Raw genomic sequence first — 20210 nt, forward strand, 5'->3', positions numbered from 1 at the left:
TAGAGCCATCCATCTTCCCATCAAATCTCAAAGCTGCAGCTCTTGCTTTGGCACCTTTGACACTTTTTCCTTCCACTCAGTTTTCTATGACTTTGCTTTGATCCAGCACTCTCAATAATGTTCCAGTTTGTCAAAGCCTACAGTACATAATGTCATTTCATTATGTCAAATGAATAAAATGATCTGAGAGAGATGGAAACTGCAGGAAGCAAAAAGCACACAGAAATTTCTTAAGTAAAATTTTTATTAAACTTCAAAACATTTCAGGATATTTGGTCCTGAACTAAAAACTGAAATGAAAACTGAGGCTTGACATGTTAAAAATGAAAGGTTGTACAGAGTTTCCTTCTCCTGTCGATGGATTTGGACTGAGTAAGATGACGTGTACCTCCATACGATGTGCAACAAAACGAACCGACCCTGAGACCCAAACACGGATTCATGAACCTGTTCAGACCAGCAACTGTCTGAGCCTGACAAGCGTCAGAAATAAAATCCAGATTTCAGTATTTTCACAAATTCAACCTGAAACAGGAACGCTTCAGGAAAACGACCCACATGGAGAAAAAACAACAGAATTTAAAGGAAAAGGACACAAAAAGACAAAACCAGGAGCTGGATGAGGCCATTTGCCGGGTTGCCATGATTCCATCAGGCAGGCTTGGTGGTGCTGTTGTAGACCAGCGTGTCCTGCTCCGACAGCGCCGCCATGGGGGGGCCCGCCGACCGGCCGGGGCCCGCCGACCGCCTGGGGGCCTTCCTGCGCCTCCGCAGGTAGCAGTACCCCACGATGGCCAGCAGGGCCAAGATGCCCACCGCCAGAATCACAGCCAGGGCGACGGAGCCTGGAGGACAAAACAGCGAGGTCACTTCCTGTCAGACAGCAGGAAGGTGGCAGAGCGCGCGCTACACTTAAACATTTACCACCATCCTGAGGAGGGACAAAACAGCTGGTAAAATCTAAGAACGCTTCCTCTGCAAACTGGAGGCTGATGCTAATGCTAATGCTAGCATTGGATGAACAGATGATTCGGCGACCACCGAGGTATCCGGTTAAAACTCGAGACACAAGCGAAGCCTGATTTTTGATGCCTTCGCACCAGATCTTACAGACAGCACAAATTTTACAGATTTTGTGCTGCAAAGGTTTGGAGTGGAACATGGAATGGACAAGCGTCAAAGATAAACCAAGCTGCAGGCACATCTGAGAGACACGCCTCTGTAAGCCACACCCCTCTGTAAGCTACGCCTCAGTGAGACACGCCCCCTGTAAGCCATGCCCCTGAGACACGCCCCTGAGACACACCTCTGACAGACACATCTCTGTGAGACACGCCCCTGTGAGACACGCCTCTGTGAGACACGCCCCTGTAAGCCATGCCCCTGAGACACGCCCCTGACAGACATGTCTCAGTGAGACACGCCTCTGTGAGACACGCCTCAGTGAGACACGCCTCTGTGAGACACGCCTCTGTGAGACACGCCCCTGTGAGACACGCCTCTGTGAGACACGCCCCTGTGAGACACGCCTCAGTGAGACACGCCTCAGTGAGACACGCCTCAGTGAGACACGCCCTCTGTGAGACACGCCTCAGTGAGACACGCCCCTGTAAGCCATGCCCCTGAGACACACCTCTGACAGACACATCTCTGTGAGACACGCCCCTGTGAGACACGCCCTCTGTGAGACACGCCCCTGTGAGACACACCTCAGTGAGACACGCCTCAGTGAGACACGCCTCAGTGAGACACGCCTCAGTGAGACACGCCCCTGAGACACACCTCTGACAGACATGTCTCTGTGAGACACGCCTCTGTGAGACAAGTCTGTGAGACACGCCCCTGTAAGCCACGCCCCCTTTAGGTCTACAATGGTTGCATGAATGGATGAATAACGTTTGGATGATGGTTGCTGTCTCCTCTGGTTAGAGCAGCTTCTTCCTCATACTGTCTCCATGAACCAATCAGCAGTTTTGCAGAGGTCAACGTGTTGATGGATTTTATTTGGGGGTGTCAGAGTCCTATAAATGGACGCTGCATTATGAAAACGTCACAGCGTTTATCAGATAAAAGGCCGGTAAATATCTAAACTCCATGAAGTCTGACCTGAACCTGTCAGGGTCAGTCGGTTTATGAGGAACGTACCTGAACCTGCAGCTTTTTCATCATCATCATCATCAGAGCCGAACCGATCAAACATCCCCCTGGAGAACATGTTGCTCTCTGCAGAAACACAAACAGACCTCAGTTTCCTTCAGGAGTCTGGGCTGAAAACCTGTTTGATATCAGTCTGTCAATAATTACTGAGTTTTATCTTAAATATCTGACATACCATGTAGATATAGATCATGTGTCTAATGCGCTATAGACAGTTATTGATTGTTCAGCTGCAGCTGGACCGCATTAAGTCTGATCTAGCTACAGCTCAGCCGTTCTCCTGGTCAACATTAGCTGGAAAAAGTTACTGGTTCTGGTTCTGTTGGGTTTCTAACCGTCCTGATGTCCTCCAGACGTTCTGCGGCAGAGTGGAGGTTCTTGAAGTCTGATGATTCGTCTCGCTTTGTGAGTCAATCATGTCTTTACCTGTTACTCCGTCGCAGGTCTCGCTGCATTCGTCCTCGTCCTCGAAGTTGTTCCCGTTTCCGTAGCAGCCACCGTAGATGAAGCGAACGCACTTCCTGTCTTTGGGGTTGTAGTACCAGCGGTGGAAGTGCGCCCGACACGGGCCGGTGCGAGGAGGCTCCACGCATTGAACTGCAGAGAACCAAACGGACCTGGGTCAGAATCCAACCCAATTTCTGCTGGAGGACCGGAGGAGAAACTCACGCTTGAGGTCGCTGACGTTGACGCTCAGCAGGCGGTTGAAGGTGTGGCTCACTGGAGACGAGAGAATCATTTCTCTGTCTTTTAGCTGCCATGTTTCCAGGCACTACAGGCTACACTAACGCACCAATCACAAACATCAGTCTGAAACGTGTGGTCTTGAAACTCAGCACATCACTTCACCTCATCCCAGTTTACCTAACTGGCTCTTCTGATGCTGAACTGCATTCTGAACATTTGTAACTTTGCTTTGCTTCCATTTCTAATGCGACACAGAGGTTTTCAATGCTTTATGAATGCATTGCTTTCCTGTCTTTAACTCTGGACTTTGACAGGAAAGTCGGAGCTGATAGATGAACTGATCCTGTGTGTGATTACATTTGCTGCAGAGCTTTTCATCAGAGCCGTCGCTGCATTGGTTCACACCGTCACACTCCAGAGCCCGGTCCAAACAGCAGTCGTCATCACAGGTCAGCTGATCGGGGCGGCACGGTGAGCCGCACTCCTCTGCACACGCACACACACACACACACACTTAGGCCAAACCCTCCCACAGTAAGCTGATATGAAGAGGTGTGTAGTTGGACTCACTATTGGTGTTTACAGTGATACTCCTTTCTGAGGAAACTGAGGACAAAAGAGCGGATTGTGTCACCAGGTGCTGGTTTGTGGCATTAACATAAACGTGTGTGTGTGTGTCTGTGTGTGTGTGTGTGTTACCTGTGACTCCTCTGCAGGCCAACATACACTCTGCATTATACAGGAAGTTGTTCTTGTTGGGCAAACAGCCTCCGTAGGTAAACTTCTCACAGCTGCGCGTCGTTGTGTTGTAATACCACCGAGGGAACGCTGCGCGGCATGGGCCGGTCTTTGGCGGAGCCAGGCAGTACGCTGAGGGAGAGCATGACATCACTTCCTGAGAGTGGCTTCAAACATAACCCAGATTAAAGCGCAGCCTGCTGAGCAGCTGGGTTTAAAGACGAACCCACAGCAGGGCGTGTTGAAGGAGTGCTGCGCTGTTGACCTGTGGCTGCCATGGAGCTGGGACTGATCAGAACCAGGATCAATACTCCAACACATCACAAACCGTTCAATAAAACTAAAACGATACTCAGATCACAGAGCCGACCTGGCAGAGCAAGTTCTGTGCTGAGCAGGCCTTGTGAAACTGTGTGTGTGTGTGTGTGTGTGTGTGTGTGTGTGTGTGTGTGTGTGGGTGTGTGTGTGTGTGTGTGTGTGTGTGTGTGTGTGTGTGTGTGTGTGTGTGTGTGTGTTAAATAACCAGTCCAGCCAGTATGAAGAGAGGCGTTGATGATCAGTTTGAAAACTGGGATTCAGTTCAAACATTAGCAAAACAAATGCAATGATTCTGTTTTTCACTGCAACTAAAAGCTGCAAATTATAAAAAAGTTTTTAAAACTTTAACTGTTAGCATCTGAAGTAAAGAGTTCAGAAACCAATTAAATCAATTATTTGTGCCAATATCACTATTTAAATGTAACTTTACTGTCAGTAAGTCCTTTAAACAGTCAACAGTTAGAGCCGCAACAGGACATTTACCAGTTAAACCATTAAGTGACTGGGAGCAGACCCCTCAGAAACCAATGGGAGGTCACCACAACAGTTAGTAGATCCCTGACAGGGTCACCTGACAGGAGGTCTCTCCTCAAAGCCTTTTGCAGATGAGAGTGGATCCTTCAAAGAACCAATGAAAATAAAGAAATCGCTTCAGTTCAAAACAAATGCATAAACATTCCTTAAACAGTGAATCTGGGTTCATTAAATGTTTCACTGCCTGCCAGTAGAACCCAACGGAAACCTTCAAATGGCCAGTCAGAAGTTAGTAGATCCCTAAAGTTTGCCAGTTAAACTTTCAGGGACCGATAGGCAGTGGATCCCTCAAACCGCCCTGCAGGTTTCAGACATTTCCCTTCAGCTGGTTTTAACTGCTGGCTGCTGAAGCAGCTCAGCGTTTAAACCATGCAGAGCGCCGTGGCGTCTAAACAATGAACGGATGAGAAGAGATCCATTAAACCAGGCCGACCCAGATTATCAAACCTGGAAAACGACATGCCTCAAATAATCCACCAACAGGCAGCAGATCCTTGAAGTTTACACCTTAAACCATCAACTAAACGTCAGTCGATCCATCAGAAGAACAACAAACTTTGTGACCAGGAAGTAGATCCTGTTGGAAATGAATCGATCCCTCCAGGTCAGAACTGACTCAGAAGATTCCTTAAAAGGTTTCCTGCCTGGCAGCAGATCGCTTTAACACTCCAGCAACCGGGAGACGATCCATCGAACCAGTCTGTCAGCAAAACCCGGAGCTTCAAGAAATCCGTTTTATGATCAACTATTGCTGAAATCATGAACTGACCGACTTTAACTTTATGAACAAACTGCTAAATCCTCGAAAGGAGCGATCTGAAAACAGACGTCATGCTAAGCTAAACAGTCAATCTGCTCAGTTATCAACAAAGTGTTTGATCCTGTGGATCAATCAGCAGCAGCGAGGCCTACATTTCCCATGAGCACTCACAGATGGACAGCTCTGGGGTGAGGACCTTGACGGTGGTCGTGTCATGGCTGCTCTTCCCCTTGGAGTCTGTGACGGTCAGCTTCAAGACGTAGGAGCCCGGCTGCAGGTCGGAGAGCCTCACCTGGTCGTCATGGTCGGTCTTCTGCAGACAGTCAGAGGAAAATGGCACAACGTGAAGGTCCGGTCCGCAGAGAGACGCGACCTCTAATACGACCTCATCAGAGGAGACAGAGGAGCCAACGGTAAAAAGTATCCGTCCAAAAAATTAAGAGCAAAAAGTATCTGTTCAAGTATTAACCAAATTATCAATCAATCAATGTTTAAAAATTGGACCAAAGATAAAGTTAAGTGACAATAATTAATATCAGTGGAAAAATCAGGCAAAATAAAATGTTTCCAAATCAGTTTCTTTGAATAAAACAAACTTCAGAAGCTGCAGGTGTTTGTTTTTCATTCAGTCGGAAGAAAATACAGAAATTTTACTCCAGAAAGAGCAGAAATATTTTATGATAAATTTTCCCAAACAAAATAAAAGTACAGAGTAGATTACTCAAGTAAATGTAACTGAGTAAAAGTAACTAGTTACTACCAGCTCTGGCAGTCACTAGAGCTGGACTCTGGGACTGGACTCAGGAATTGGGCCAGCAGTTCCACTGAACGCATCAGACCAGGTGAAGCCCCGCCCCCTGCAGGTGTTACCTCCAGCTTCAGGCTCTGGTCTCCGCTCTGCTGAGTCCATTTGTAGTCGGAGATCTTAGCCTGGTGCAGTGGCATGCTCTCGGAGCCGTTGAGCGTCACGTTCTCTCCGGGCTGAAGGACAACGTCAGGGCCGGCGTTGGCGATGGGCGGAGCCAGCTCACCTGGGAAACAGCAGATGTTTACGACACGGCTGAGACTGAAACGACGTTTCCTCTGGAACAAACACTTTCAGATGAATGTTTTCTCCTTGTTAAAGGGACAGGTCCACTCAGAGACAGAATCAGCTGACTTACAGTGGACATCTCTCCTGGTGTCTTCACTTCATCAAACTTCAAAAAGAGACATGTTAGCAATTTGTCAACTGATTTAAGATGAAGAATATGAAAGCTGCAATGCAAAAAAAACATGAAGGATGCAAACTCCAACAAATTCTGCAAACACAAGAAATGGAAGCAAAAAAAAAAAAAAAAAAAATCAAAAATTAGAAACGCTGTAAACTGTCTCTACAAAACAGAGGTCCTCCAGACCACTAGGGGGAGTCTGGAGCAACTTTTAGTGCCATAATTATGCTGCTTTCATAAAATTTTGAAGAAGACATGAAGAGTTTTGTGATTGTTCTGTCTTTCTCAATGTTTCTTTTGAATATTCTGTCCTTACTGAGCTCTGGTCTCGTGTGATTTGGTGGTGGACTCCCTCTAGTGGCCTGGAGGACTTCCTTTTGTAGAACCAGTTTGGAGCATTTCAGTGTTTTTCTATTTGCACCTGTCATCAACATCAGAAAACTGACGTAACGTTGCAATAAACGCCAATAATACACATTTAGCAGCCATGTTGGATTTGGGACAGAATTTCACGTAGGAAATTTCACTTCCTACGTGAAATTTCAAATTCACAAAACTATTTATTATTGCAGTTCAGCATTAATGACCTTGAAGAACAAACAACATGCAGTGTTAGCCAAGAAAATCAGCATCACGTCACAAGGACACAACATATTCCCAATTCTTGGTCTAAATCTACGTAAATAATCTCAAAGATAACGCCGACTCCAGAGTCTCCAAGAACAGAGATGAAATCAGCCAGGTTTTGATCCCAGACCTGAAAACGCTCATCGTCCTTCAGTTTGATCGTCTTTCTCAAGTTTAACTCATTTTAAGGAAAATGGAGAACGTTTCAAATTCTGGCTGCTGGTGTCTAAACCAGTTTATAGACTTTAAACGGAAAAGCTGTGCCATTTTAAGATTTGTAAAGTGATTAGTGATGACAGTGATGAGGCTCACTGCCCAGGGCAGAATGCAGCCAGGGGCGTCACGCACGCTGCGGGTTTTAAAATGCATCTATCTGCAGGCAAGAAGTTTCCTTTGGATGTCTACTTGTGGAGGATGTTGGTATTTCAGCTAAATGAAGGAGCCTGTCTCTTTAAAACGCTGATATAAAAGCCCAACAAAAACTAAACAATTAAAGGCAGATTGAGTTTCTTAAAAAGTTTTAAAATACAATTACTGATTGACAAAGAACATTTAAATAAATCAGTTCTGGATCAATATTTTTGCTGAATTAAAACTACTTCCGGTGTTTTCTCTCTGGTGATTGTTGCTATTGATTAGGTATTGATTGGCGTTAGCGCCCTCACCTGGTGCCTCCAGGTATCTCTGGTGGGTGCTCGTCCTAATGTAGCTCTTGTATCCGGCCTGGTTCACGAACCGACACACGAAACGGTTTTTATGGACACAGTCAAGCAGGAAGCACGTGCGCGTCTCCTGCTCCTCGTCGCGCGGCTCCAGCAGCGCCAGGTTGCAGCGTGGGTCCTTACAGCACTGCGTCTCGCACTCCTCATCCACGGACACGGCCTGCGTGCCCAGCAGAGCGGCGCCGTCCTCCACCGCGTCCTTCGCGTCCAGGACGAAGTTCTCAGTGCCGGAGACGAACGCGTCGCCGCCGCATTGCTCCGCCGCGCCGCGCCGCGCGCAGCTAAGCAGAACCAGCAGCAGCAGAGAGGAAGTACCGAACCGGAACATTTCCAGTCAGCTCGAACTGACGGGGAAAACGGAGAAGAGTCCGACAGAAAACAGGAAGGCTTGAGGCGCTCCTCAGCGCGCGCTGCTTTGGTGTGTCTCACCTGTTGACAAAATACACAGCAGACCAATAAGGTGACGCGCCTCTGACGTCACTCAGGTGTGGCCCACAGAAAGCAGAGGCCAGGTTTCAATCGATGACACTGCAGGAATGGATCCCACTGTGAGCGGATCTCACCGTGGGATCAGCACAAACCTGGAGAGAAAAGCAAAACTTTTCATGCCGTTTTAAAAATAAGAAAATAATAAATCTACACATTGGCAAGTTTTCTCTCCAGTGCCTAGAAACAGATAAGCAGATTTCAAAATTCAGGTGATTTTTCTGGTTCATCCAAAGTCACAACAAATAGATATATGTTTATTTTAAAATAGATATATGTTTATTGTTTGTTAGTGCGTTATCTCTCAATGGCATTCAATCTAAACAAAAATACATTTTTGTAAAAAAACAAGAAGTTTTATTACATTTTTTGGTTAGTTTTTGTCTTATTTTGTATTATTAATCTTAGTTTGTTTTTATTGTTATTTTATTTCATCTTCAACAAAATAATTTGAAAAAGAATGACTAGTAATTATAATTGGAATAATATTAATACTCCTGCTTATAATTACTTTATTATTATTATTAACTATTTTGAGTTGTACACATTTTCTTTCTCTTTCCTTCTTTTTTTAATATATCAAAAAATTATACTCACTAACATAAGTTAATTATGACTGTTGATGAGAAAAATATTGGAACAGCTTAAGCACAGTATAATTAATACTTTTATCCATCCATCCATCCATCCATCCATCCATCCATCCATCCATCCATCCATCCATCCATCCATCCATCCATCCATCCATCCATCCATCCATCCATCCATCCATCCATCCATCCATCCATCCATCCATCCATCCATCCATCCATCCATCCATCCTTAATATTTATGGTGCAATACCAGTTATAACCAGTAGAGGCGGTGCAGCGCACTGGGGCCACTCATATGCGCCAGAGGAAGTCAGCAAGCGCCTGTGACGGGAGCGGGTTGTTTGAATCTTGTTTTGGTCTTTTTCATAACACTTCCGGTAAGAAAACTTGTTATAATATTGTTTTGTAATGAATACTTGAAGCAAAACGCGAATCCTTTCTTCGCTGGTGGTTACTGAAAGCGCTCGAGTCTCTAACGGTTCCTTCGAACGACTTTAATCCACTCCTCTGACATTTTCAGCCGAATTTCACAGAAAAACCGACAAACTTTAGTATAAATGTGATTACTGACATTAAGAACGCCAACATTTGTAACTCTAAACGTAAATACGGCCTAATACAAGCTCTTTATCAAATTCGGCGCAGAATAAACAACCACAAAGTGATGATTTCCATAAAATCGGAGGGCTGAATCCCAAATCCAAGTTACTGAATAAACCGGTATTTTCCAGGTATCCTGGACTTATTTATCGTGGTGGTTTATCCCCTGCAGCTATCCTGCTCCATGCCAGGCTAAATTCATCCTGGTTCCTTATTAAGCGCACTGTCAGCGGACAGACCGATCAATGTTCCGTTTTCTTTTGTAACATTATGGCTTAAAATATCACTGACTCATGTTGGCAGCTGTATTATTACTTCAACATTACGTGCATTGTAACTGTTCCATTACGTTTCTGAAAACTGCTGTTGTTCTAATAATGTTTACAACCTAAATTAACTTTAGTTTTGGCACATTATCAAACAAATGAACAGTTTGAGTCACAATATTTCAGACATGTACTTATTTCCGTCATAAACGTACCTTGTGTGTCTATAAAGAGGGCTGCCGAAAGCTACGTACATGTTATCTCCGTTAGTTTATCTTCTTTCTTCGGTTTGCCGTTAAGTTGCCTTTGCGCTGACCGTTAAGCGGGAAGTTGCACCTTCAGAATAAAAGCATGACGACTCAAACAGGAAGTTTGCCAGAGTTAGAAGTGAGTAAAGGAGATAGGCACATTTTTAAGGGTTTTGTCTTTTTTTTAAAGGTAATTTTTGCACAAATGGCTTGTACATTCTTTCTTTTTATTGTTTTTACACCATGACTTGAATATTCAACAAATTTGGAGATGAGCTTGTTGATTATTGGTTAGTGATTGACTCTTTGGTTTCTGATCGATGCAGGTGCGGAGATGGAAGAATTGTTGGTCAGCTCTCAGTAAGTGAAATCTGTCAAAGTTAAAGCAGAGCAGCTTTAAAATGAAATATTACAGTTTACTAGTTGTGATTTAAAGAACCAGTTGAACTTTAAGTATTATAGATTATAAATCAAATTATTTGTATAATTCTGCTGATTCCAGTTAATAAAAAAAAACCATAAAATTTTAAATGTTTACAGTATTACACATCACTAAAAATTATATATTTTTAAAATAGAAATAATAATTTATGGTCATAAAGAAGACAGTTGTCACATGTTTGACAAGAATTTAAACCTCTAATAGTAATAATTAAAGAAACTGGCAATATTTCAATTCATTACTGGAAAGTTGAGTGGATGGAAAAGTGGCACAAACAATATTTGTTTTTAATCAACTATTAAAACAAATATAAAAAACATTTAAAATGTGACATTCAGTGTGCAATATAAGTTAAAAAAATTTAAATAAATGATCTGTTTGATGGTTGCAGATCAGCCAATGAGAGCACAGGGCAGGTGAACATGGGGGCGGGGCTTCAGGATGGGGGCGGGGCCAGCCAGTGGAGCCCTTACTGTAAAGAGGACCTGATGAGAGGAGGGGAGGAGCTGTGCTTCGAGGAGCTGCGGGCCGAAAGATACAACCAGCAGAAACAGAAGGAGATGGAAGGTGCGTTCGCTGTCCTCATGAGGCCTTCACTGCCTGTGGGAAACGAGAGTTAGCGCTTCAGTTTCAGCTTCTGGTTGCTTCCTGCAGAGAAGATGAGACGCCTGAAGGAGCAGCAGGAGCAGTTGAGTCAGGAGCTGGAGGAGAAGAAGAGGCTGCTGCTCAGAAAGTCCCAACAGGTGGGTTCTGATCCGGTTCTGGTTCTGCTCATTGAGTACGGCAATGGACTCAGTTCTCTTTCTCCTGTCAGATCAGCAACGCAGATCCACCTGCTGCTGCTCCCTTCAAAATACTGGATGAGTCTGGTTTCGAAGAGTCCGCCAGGTAACCAACCATAACCGACTAGAATCGGACCGGAACCAGAACTCCCCCGTCTCACCATCTGACACTGTTCTGCAGGAGGTCGGATCCGTCCTCAGACGAGCTGCCAGATGACGTCTTCCTGCGACCCGATGAGAAGGGACTCTGTGTGAGGGTCCAGTTTCCAGCCCGACCCGAACAGAACCACCAGCAGAACCGGCCACCAGGTGACCAGAACCGTTTTATATTCATGTTTCTTGATCTTATGATTTTTCTGAATTTTCTGACTTTATTCTCATTTCATGACAACTTTATTTAATATTACAAGAATAAAGTCAAAATATTCTGATAAAAAAAATTGCATCATAATATCTTGAATTTATTCTCATGATTGTAGAACTTAAAACAAAATTAACTGTATTTTCTTAATATTACTTTTAAAAAGTCATAACACAATAACAAACTATTATTAAAAAATAAGATTTTGACTTTATGCTTGTAAAATTGCAACTTTATTCTCAAATTATTACAAAATTATCTAGTAATTTAAAAATGAACATTTTTAGCCTGTTTCCAATATTCCGTTGTCGAATTCAACACAAACATGCAGAAGAGACTGAATGTTTTATGAATGATGGAAAAACTCAACCTGACAGGATGTGCCTTTTGCAATATAAAGTAAGAACAATGACAAGAAGTGAAATGAAGAACTTGTTGAAATTTTGATGATTTAACATTAAAATTCTCCTGAATTTCAATCATTTTCCTTAAATTCTGTTAAACTCAAAGGAGTCAAACTTTTGAGTTTAACTTCTCAAAGGTCAGCAGTTTTTGTTTAACCTGCATCAGATCAGGCTGGTGATTCTTATGTGTTCGGCTTCTCAGGTCAGCCCAGTTGGGCCGAGCGGGACCTCCGGGCCGAGCGGGACCTCCGGGCCGAGCGGGACCGGGCCGAGCGGGACCTCCGGGCCGAGCGGGACCTCCGGGCCGAGCGGGACCTCCGGGCCGAGCGGGACCTCGGTTCCCAGGAAAGCGTCTCTCAGCCCAAAAAGCAGCTGAGCCCCATAGAGGAGATCAGTGTGGAAGCAGCATCCCTCACTTCTCCTGGAGAACCGTTCGGGGGAAACTCCAGTCCACTGGACCAGAACCAGCACCAGGAGCAGCACCAAGACCAGCACCAGCAGCAGCACCAAGACCAGCACCAGGAGGGTCTCAGTCGGTCTCATGGTACAGAAGGTTCCTGGATTAGAAAATGAAACGGATGTTTTTGTCAGTGGGTTCTACAGAAATGGTTCTATGTTCTGGAGTTCTGTTTATCTTCCCGCTGTAGATCCCTGCGACCCGGAAGTCCGCAGACAGCTGTTGGAGCTTTTTGACATCACTTCCTCTCCAAACGTTCATTCGGAGCAGCGCCCCCTGCCTGCTGTTGAGGAGTGCAGCGTTCTGGACCTCGGTATTATTCTGAACTGGGTTCTGATTCATTAACTCTAGATTGGTATTTTTAATTTGTAGTTGTGGAGTTCCTCAGGGACGAGTCCTCAGTTACCAGAGTAAACTGGTTTTTGTCCCAGTTAAGGTTAATCTTTTGGTTTCAATTAGGCCTGTCATGATAACAATATATTGTCTCAGAAATTAAATCAATGATATTGATTTATCATGCAGTTAATTGATTTATTGGTTATTGTGACAGATTTCTGTTTGCATGTTAAATCCGCAGGTTTCAGTTTTTCTTTGTTTTTGTGAAAACTGGTTTTTCTCAGATTACATAGAAACTAAAACAAACATTTCTCTGTTTTAATTTATTTTCTGGCTGCTACAAATTAGAAAATATTTTTTCTAAACTCACTTATGATGCTGGTTTTTTCCATATTGGAAAACATGGAAAAAAACAGAAAATGTTTTCTTCCATGTGGATCTAAAAGCCTGGAGGTGGAAACAAGCCGCCATGTTTTCCCCAAACAGAAAGATGATCCCAGCAAACTCAGCCAGTCTGCATCCAGCTGAAAACATTCATTATAAAACAATTTTCTATAAAAATAATCACATTCCAGAATGTTTATGAACCCCGCTCTAAATATTAACGGCTTCAGACGGGACCTGCTGCTGATTGGCTGTGTGAGTCATGTGACACCGGGCCTGGAATTAAAGGAAACCCAGCTTTACTTTGCTTTGGCCACTAGGGGGCGACACATTCTTCATTCGAAGTAGACTTTTGGACAGAGGCAGCGTCTCCATCTTCAGAGCAGCTGCAGAAAATCAGTCTGTGTTTATAAAGGTGAGTCTTCCTGGTTCTGATGGGCCCAGCTGGCCCGCCCACCGCCTGCTGGTCATGTGACTGACTGATGCTTCCTGCTGCAGGTGGAGCGCTGCTCAGCCCCCTGGGATTTCTACCTGTTCACCCGCCTGAATGAGAACTCGCCGTCTGCCGACAGAGCTGCTCTGATCAGCTGCTTCCGGTTTGAGGACGGCTGCATCACCGTCTACAGGCTGCCAGCAGACCACCAGCTCACTGTGAGACCACTCAGTCAGTCAGTCAGTCAGTCATTCAGCCATCTTTACATATAAATTTGTTGGTCAGTGTTTCATTCATTATGAATCAAAAACAACTGTTTTTCAGCTGTTTTGCAGTTTTATAAAAGTTTGTTCCATATTTGTGGTGCATAGAAGCTGAATGCAACTCCTCCATGTCTGGTTCTGGTTCTGGTCAGCTCCACAGAACCAGAGGACCTCAGAGGTCTGGAAGGTTAAAACAATAAAAACCGCAGAATTTTTGTGTATTTTTAAAACGTTCTTCAGGTGACAGAAGGCCGACTTTGGAACCGTCTTTATGTGACTCAGAATGTTCAAACCCAGATTCAGTCACACACATAACTCCAGATCTATAACTCCAGATCTATAACTCCAGAGCTGTAACTTTAGATTGTTCCCCTTTATGTCCAAAGATAATAACTTCAGGTTCTGTTTGATTAAAAATCAATATTATGATTTATTATGCATCACCTGATTCTGTTATTATGACTTTAAAGAAGTTGTGATATTACAAAAATAAGGTCAGAATATTCTGTCTATTATTGTGACATTACCATTTTATTGTCATATTATTATGACTTTATTTTCATTATATTATACATTTTAAGATCTTATGACAAAGTCAAAATATTTTGAGAATAAAGTAAAAAAACTTTCTTAATATTTTGATTTTATTCTCATTCAGCAACTTTATTTTTGGAACATGTGATTTTTAAGAAGTTGTGATTTTATGAGAATAAAGTCAAAATATTAGAGTAAAAATGTTGACTTTCCTTCACTGGGTTCGGAGTCGCCTGCTGATGCAGAGCTGTGCATCCTGTGCGTCGTCCTGGTAACTGGTCAGTTTCCGCCGTGTTCTGTGGTCAGGTTGTATCGGACTGCGGTCCGGATCCGGCGTGCGTCGGAGCGAAAGCCGTCAGGCTGCTGGAGCTGGTGCTGCAGCTGCACGGCCGCAGCCTGCTGCATGCGGGGCTGCGGCCCGGCATCCTGGCCTCCTGCGGCGCCGCCGCGTCCCAGGACTGGATCTTCCCGCTGGACTGGTCGTCCTCGCTGGACCTGGATCTGCAGAAAGACGTCCGGTCCGTCCAGCAGATCCCGTCCGCTCAGGCCTACCTCAGGCTGGGTCTGCTGCAGCCCGCCGACCCGCCTCACACCGTGAGCACGCCCTCGTCACGTCGGACCCCCGGGTCAGAACGGGTCGGTTTCACCGGGTCTGTTCCGTTTCCTGTCAGGTGGACCTGGTGGGCGTGGCTGAAACCATCTACTTCCTGTTGACCAACAGCGAGATGAAACCAGAGAAACGCGGCAGCAGCTGGACAGTGGAGCAGTACGGTTCGACCCAATACTGTAGAACAGAAACACGCAGTCACAGGAAACTGGTTCTGTTTCCTGTTTCCATTACTGCTGGGGCAGTAATGGACCCAGTTCTGGTCCCAGCAGAACCAGAACCCCTCAGTTCTGTAAATGACCTTGAGAAATAATGAAAGTTGGTGATATAAAAGCAGGCTTTCATGCTGAGACATGATGTCATAGAAACGGATCAGAACCAGAGTTACGCTCACCTGGACTCACCTGGAGCCAGGTGAGTCCAGGTGAGTCCAGGTGAGTCCAGGTGGAGGAAACAGTTGAGCTTCTGTTCCCTCCATGAAGGCCAGTCTAATCAGTTTCAGGCTGTTTATGTGTGACTGACATAAACATGGTTATGTCCATAGCATTGCACTGGGTAAACTGGTTTTATCTACCACAGTAAACTGGTTTGTCTTACATTGTAACTGAAGTTTGAATGGCTGCCTCTGAGTCGAACACTAAATGTTTAAAATGATTCTTTCTTTCTGCTGCAGCGACGTCGTCACGACGGCCTGGCGAAGGTTTTTCGGTTCGCTGCTGAACGCCGGCGGTCGCTCTTCCACCTCCATCCTGTCGGAGCTGAAGGACGAGCTTTCCGAGCTCTATCTGTGAAGCATCCATGTTGTCTGTTTGATATTTGGTTTCATTAATAAAGGAAAACACTATTTGTTGCAGCTGCTGTCTGGCTTGCTCATTTGATCGTGGAACCAGCAGAGGGCGCTGTGTCAGGACGGCTGCAGGCAGAAACAGATTATTCTGACATTTCTGAAAAAAAATTCTGAAAGTTTTATATTAGCAGAATTGGTTTGGGAAAAAAATTGACTTTTCAAACTATATGCTTTTTTTCAGATAAATTCCTTTTTTCACTTCAACAGATTCTTTTTCTAGAATATTCCTAATATTTATTTAAAAATTTAAGTGGTTTTCTAAAAAAATTTTGAATTTTCCAACTTACAGATTTTATATTTATGGAAAATCTTTTCTGATTTGTTGCTAGCAAATTTTCAGCTGTTTGAAATGTACTACTTTTTTAAATTTGACTTTTCAGACTCAAAAATGTTCTTGTGTTTTCTAGTAAAGTTCTGAGATTATTCTCAAAGTTTCTTGTTTTTCTAGCAAAATTTAAACTTCTAAACTTCAAACATTTTTTCTAAAAAAAATTCTGGGTTTTTATAACAATTTATAAAAAATTAACTCAGAAAATCCCAATTTTTCTAAAAAAAAAAAAACATTCTGACTTTAATCTGAAAGTTTCTCAGTTTTTTATTTTTTGAGACTAAAAAATTCCAAGTTTTTTTCTAAAACCTTGAATTTGAAAATGCAAAACTTTCCATCTCATTTCAGACATTTTTATGATGAATTTCCACCTTTTTGAATCCCAGAAACTTTCTGAGTTTAATCCTTTTTATTTAATACACTGTTGTGGTTTTCAGATGTTTATTGAAGGTTTTTATGACAATAAAGCTTCATATGAAATGATTTATTAATAAGTTGAAACATGATTCGTCCATGCAGATGAAAATCCCCGCCTCGGTTCGGAGCTGTGGCGGGCGGTTCGGGCTGTTGAGTCACGTCGGTTCCGCTGAGCCCGGGGCAGAACCGGGCGTGCTGCTGCCTGCTCGGACCGGAGCCTCCTGCTCGCTGCTGGGGCCGCGGACCCGCCGCTCCCTGCGGCTTCAGCTCCAACTGCCGCTTCCTAACGCGAACTGGGCCGGTGGGCTTCAGGGGTCTGACCTCACATGTCCTTCTTCCACTAAATGTTCAATAGTAATAAAAATCTGAGTCTCGGGGTTCCTCCAGTCTGTCGCTGACCTGCAGGCTCCGCCCACTTACCTGGGACAAGGTGAGACGGGAGATGTGAGGAGGAGAGGAGCAGAGCGCGGCGGGATCTGGACCATCTGGACTCTACGGCCAGGTAAATACACCTGAGGCGGAACCGGATCCGGGTCACAGTTCTGCGGTTCCGACTCAAACGGGCCCTCAGAACCGTTCAGCTCTTTGTTCTCTGGAGAAAAACAGGTTTTAGTTCATCCTGTTGTTCTCAGCAGAACTTTGTCAGAACATCTGGATATGAGAGCGGTCAGTCAGAACCGGGTCGGAACCAGGTCTGGTTCGGAGCCCGTCCCGTCCGGATGTGCTGCTGTAAACTGATCCGCATGAATGAACGTTCAGCTGCAAACTGATCCGAGAGCAGCTCCATGTCTGACCCGGTTCATGATCCAGTTGAGCAACCGGGCCGGGTCTCCAGAACTCTGAGGTTCTGCTCTGCCAGCCCAGATGCAGTGTTTCTCTGCTGGGGTTCTAACGCGGTTCTGATGGTTCTGGTTCGGCCCACAGACGGGCCTGCACATGTCGGGTTTCTAAAGCAGCGCAGCCGCTAAACTTTCTCAATATTTTCTGCACAAACTCGTTTGTTTTGTTTCCATGCCACGCGTGGCGCCCCCTGTCGGTCACTGGTGGAATGCTGTAACTCACTGAACTCACTGTATCGATATTTTCCAACCGATTCGTTTAATTCATGAGAATTTACCATCATTATTGGTTAATTGTGGCAATAAATGATGACAAATTGACATATTATTGTTATTTGGAAATTTTATTTGTATCAGTTTTGGTTCTGATGCCAGTTTGGACCAGTTGGCGCCTTGTCCACAGACAGGTCATGACCTTTAGTTGAGCTCAACTAAACCTCAGGCTGGTAAGAGGTTTTATTAAACAGATTCTGTCTGATGGATGGGAAAAATTATTCTATTCCTGGAGTTTTTGGGAGTTCTGGTCCGATCTCCAGAGGCGCCAGGGTGAGAGGTGCGGTTCCACCTGGTTCTACCAGGTTCCACCTGGTTCTACCTGGTTCTACGTGGTTCTACCAGGTTCCACCTGGTTCCACCTGGTTCTACGTGGTTCCACCTGGTTCTACCTGGTTCCACCTGGTTCTACGTGGTTCCACCTGGTTCTACGTGGTTCCACCAGGTTCCACCTGGTTCCACCGGGTTCTACCTGGTTGCACCTGGTTCTACCCGGTTCCACCTTGTTCTACCAGGTTGCACCGGGTTCCACCTGGTTCTACCTGGTTCTACGTGGTTGCACCTGGTTCTACCTGGTTCCACCTGGTTCCACCTGGTTCTACCTGGTTGCACCTGGTTCTACCCGGTTCCACCTTGTTCTACCAGGTTCCACCGGGTTCTACCTGGTTCTACCTGGTTCCACCTGGTTCTACCTGGTTCCACCTGGTTCTACCTGGTTCCACTGGGTTCTACCTGGTTCCACCTGGTTCCACCTGGTTCTACCTGGTTGCACCTGGTTCTACCCGGTTCCACCTTGTTCTACCAGGTTCCACCTGGTTCTACCTGGTTCTACCTGGTTCCACCTGGTTCTACCTGGTCCCACCGGGTTCTACCTGGTTCCACTGGGTTCTACCTGGTTCCACCGGGTTCTACCTGGTTCAGCTTCAGGTGTTGATTCTGATCAGCTCTGATCCGTTTCAGACGCTCTGTGCCTGTTTGGGTTTTCAGCAGCAGGTTCTGTTGTACATAGAAAAAATGATCAAATATTTCTGACATTTTGAGATAATTCTCAGAAATGTTCTAGAATATATCAGTTTTTAAAGTTGAAAATTCTCAAATGTTGAAACCAAAAAATGTCTAAAGGTCAAACATTTTTTTACTTTTGACACTCAGATGTTTCCATGTATTTTTTCTAGTAAATTTTTGAGGTTTATTATCTCAAACCTTCTGAGTTTTTTTCTTTTTTGGTGGAAATTGACTCATTTTGATCTCAGCCCTAAAGCTCAGATGGAGGTTTAAGATTCTGGATCATTTGAAGGTTTCAGTGCAGCCATTTATTCTGACTGATAAATGATGTTCACGTCTAACTTTAGGCCTGTTCTAATAGATGTTTGCATATCTGACTTATTAAAATAACTTGAGGCAGAGTTTGGACGTGTTCAGAGTTAAAATAAAATCTCCCTTTTCATTTGATTTTTTTAAATTAAAAAATCATGAACCTTTTTCCTCTGGAGACTCATTTCTTCTTCAAGCTGCAGAGAACAAATTACTTCATATTTAGACTGGAATAAGGAGCCGAACCCGACCAGCTTTTTCAGTCACGAGCAGCTGCCACTGGAGGGCGCTCTCACTGCGCAGTCACTGGTTCCCAGGCTGGTTTCCAGGATAGTTCCAGGCTGGTTCCCAGGCTGGTTCCCAGGCTGGTTTCCAGGCTGCTTTCCAGGATAGTTCCAGGCTGGTTTCCAGGATAGTTCCAGGCTGGTTCCCAGGCTGGTTTCCAGGCTGGTTTCCAGGCTCGTTCCCAGGCTGGTTTCCAGGCTGGTTCCCAGGCTGGTTTCCAGGCTCGTTCCCAGGCTGGTTTCCAGGCTGGTTTCCAGGCTCGTTCCCAGGCTGGTTTCCAGGATAGTTCCAGGCTGGTTTCTAGGCTGGTTTCCAGGCTAGTTCCCAGGCTGGTTTCCAGGCTGGTTCCCAGGCTGGTTTCCAGGCTGGTTTCCAGGCTGGTTTCCAGGTTGGTTCCCAGGCTGGTTCCCAGGCTGGTTTCCAGGCTGGTTCCCAGGCTGGTTTCCAGGCTGGTTTCCAGGCTGGTTCCCAGGCTGGTTCCCAGGCTGGTTTCCAGGCTGGTTTCCAGGCTGGTTCCCAGGCTGGTTCCCAGGCTGGTTTCCAGGCTGGTTCCCAGGCTGGTTCCCAGGCTGGTTTCCAGGCTGGTTTCCAGGCTGGTTCCCAGGCTGGTTTCCAGGCCGGTTTCCAGGCTGGTTTCCAGGCCGGTTTCCAGGCTGGTTTCCAGGCTGGTTCCCAGGCTGGTTCCCAGGCTGGTTTCCAGGTTGGTTCCCAGGCTGGTTCCCAGGCTGGTTTCCAGGCTGGTTTCCAGGCTGGTTCCCAGGCTGGTTTCCAGGCTGGTTTCCAGGCTGGTTCCCAGGCTGGTTCCCAGGCTGGTTTCCAGGCTGGTTTCCAGGCTGGTTCCCAGGCTGGTTTCCAGGCTGATTTCCAGGCTGGTTCCCAGGCTGGTTTCCAGGCTGGTTTCCAGGCTGGTTCCCAGGCTGGTTTCCAGGCCGGTTTCCAGGCTGGTTTCCAGGCTGG

General features: G+C 45.3%; 2 protein-coding genes and 1 long non-coding RNA gene across 5 annotated transcripts; 1 reads left to right on the forward strand and 2 right to left on the reverse strand.

Annotated features, from left to right (window-relative positions):
- Positions 1-226: 226 nt before the first annotated feature.
- On the reverse strand, positions 227-10028 carry LOC129353682 (kunitz-type protease inhibitor 1-like). 2 transcript variants are annotated; one of them, XM_055023047.1, is made up of 11 exons: positions 9915-10028; positions 7698-8335; positions 6065-6225; positions 5366-5507; positions 3544-3714; positions 3415-3450; positions 3202-3330; positions 2827-2877; positions 2584-2754; positions 2146-2223; positions 227-845 (listed from the first exon to the last, which is right to left on the reverse strand). In XM_055023047.1, the coding sequence occupies exons 2-11, from the start codon at positions 8080-8082 to the stop codon at positions 652-654; spliced, it is 1518 nt and encodes a 505-aa protein (XP_054879022.1). In that variant the 5' UTR covers positions 8083-8335; positions 9915-10028; the 3' UTR covers positions 227-651. The 2 variants fall into 2 exon arrangements, with proteins under 2 accessions (XP_054879022.1, XP_054879023.1); XM_055023048.1 differs by having other exon boundaries at positions 9954-9999.
- Positions 9090-15803, forward strand: bub1ba (BUB1 mitotic checkpoint serine/threonine kinase Ba). Of its 2 annotated transcripts, none has more exons than XR_008605045.1 (13): positions 9090-9210; positions 10274-10307; positions 10781-10956; positions 11044-11132; positions 11204-11277; positions 11353-11480; positions 12139-12480; positions 12584-12706; positions 13434-13528; positions 13612-13777; positions 14650-14937; positions 15015-15109; positions 15624-15803. XR_008605045.1 is itself a non-coding variant. In XM_055023046.1 (13 exons), the coding sequence occupies exons 1-13, from the start codon at positions 9129-9131 to the stop codon at positions 15739-15741; spliced, it is 1797 nt and encodes a 598-aa protein (XP_054879021.1). In that variant the 5' UTR covers positions 9090-9128; the 3' UTR covers positions 15742-15803. The 2 variants fall into 2 exon arrangements, 1 of the variants encoding a protein (XP_054879021.1); XM_055023046.1 differs by having other exon boundaries at positions 13612-13764.
- Positions 15804-16577: 774 nt separating this feature from the next.
- LOC129353689 (uncharacterized) lies at positions 16578-19227 on the reverse strand. The gene is made up of 4 exons (XR_008605047.1): positions 19133-19227; positions 18567-18650; positions 16963-17134; positions 16578-16882 (listed from the first exon to the last, which is right to left on the reverse strand). It is a non-coding gene; the product is annotated as an uncharacterized LOC129353689 (long non-coding RNA).
- Positions 19228-20210: the final 983 nt, after the last annotated feature.

This window comes from Poeciliopsis prolifica, unplaced genomic scaffold (genome assembly GCF_027474105.1).
Source record: "Poeciliopsis prolifica strain line A6 unplaced genomic scaffold, Auburn_PproV2 SCAFFOLD094, whole genome shotgun sequence".
Taxonomy (NCBI): domain Eukaryota; kingdom Metazoa; phylum Chordata; class Actinopteri; order Cyprinodontiformes; family Poeciliidae; genus Poeciliopsis; species Poeciliopsis prolifica.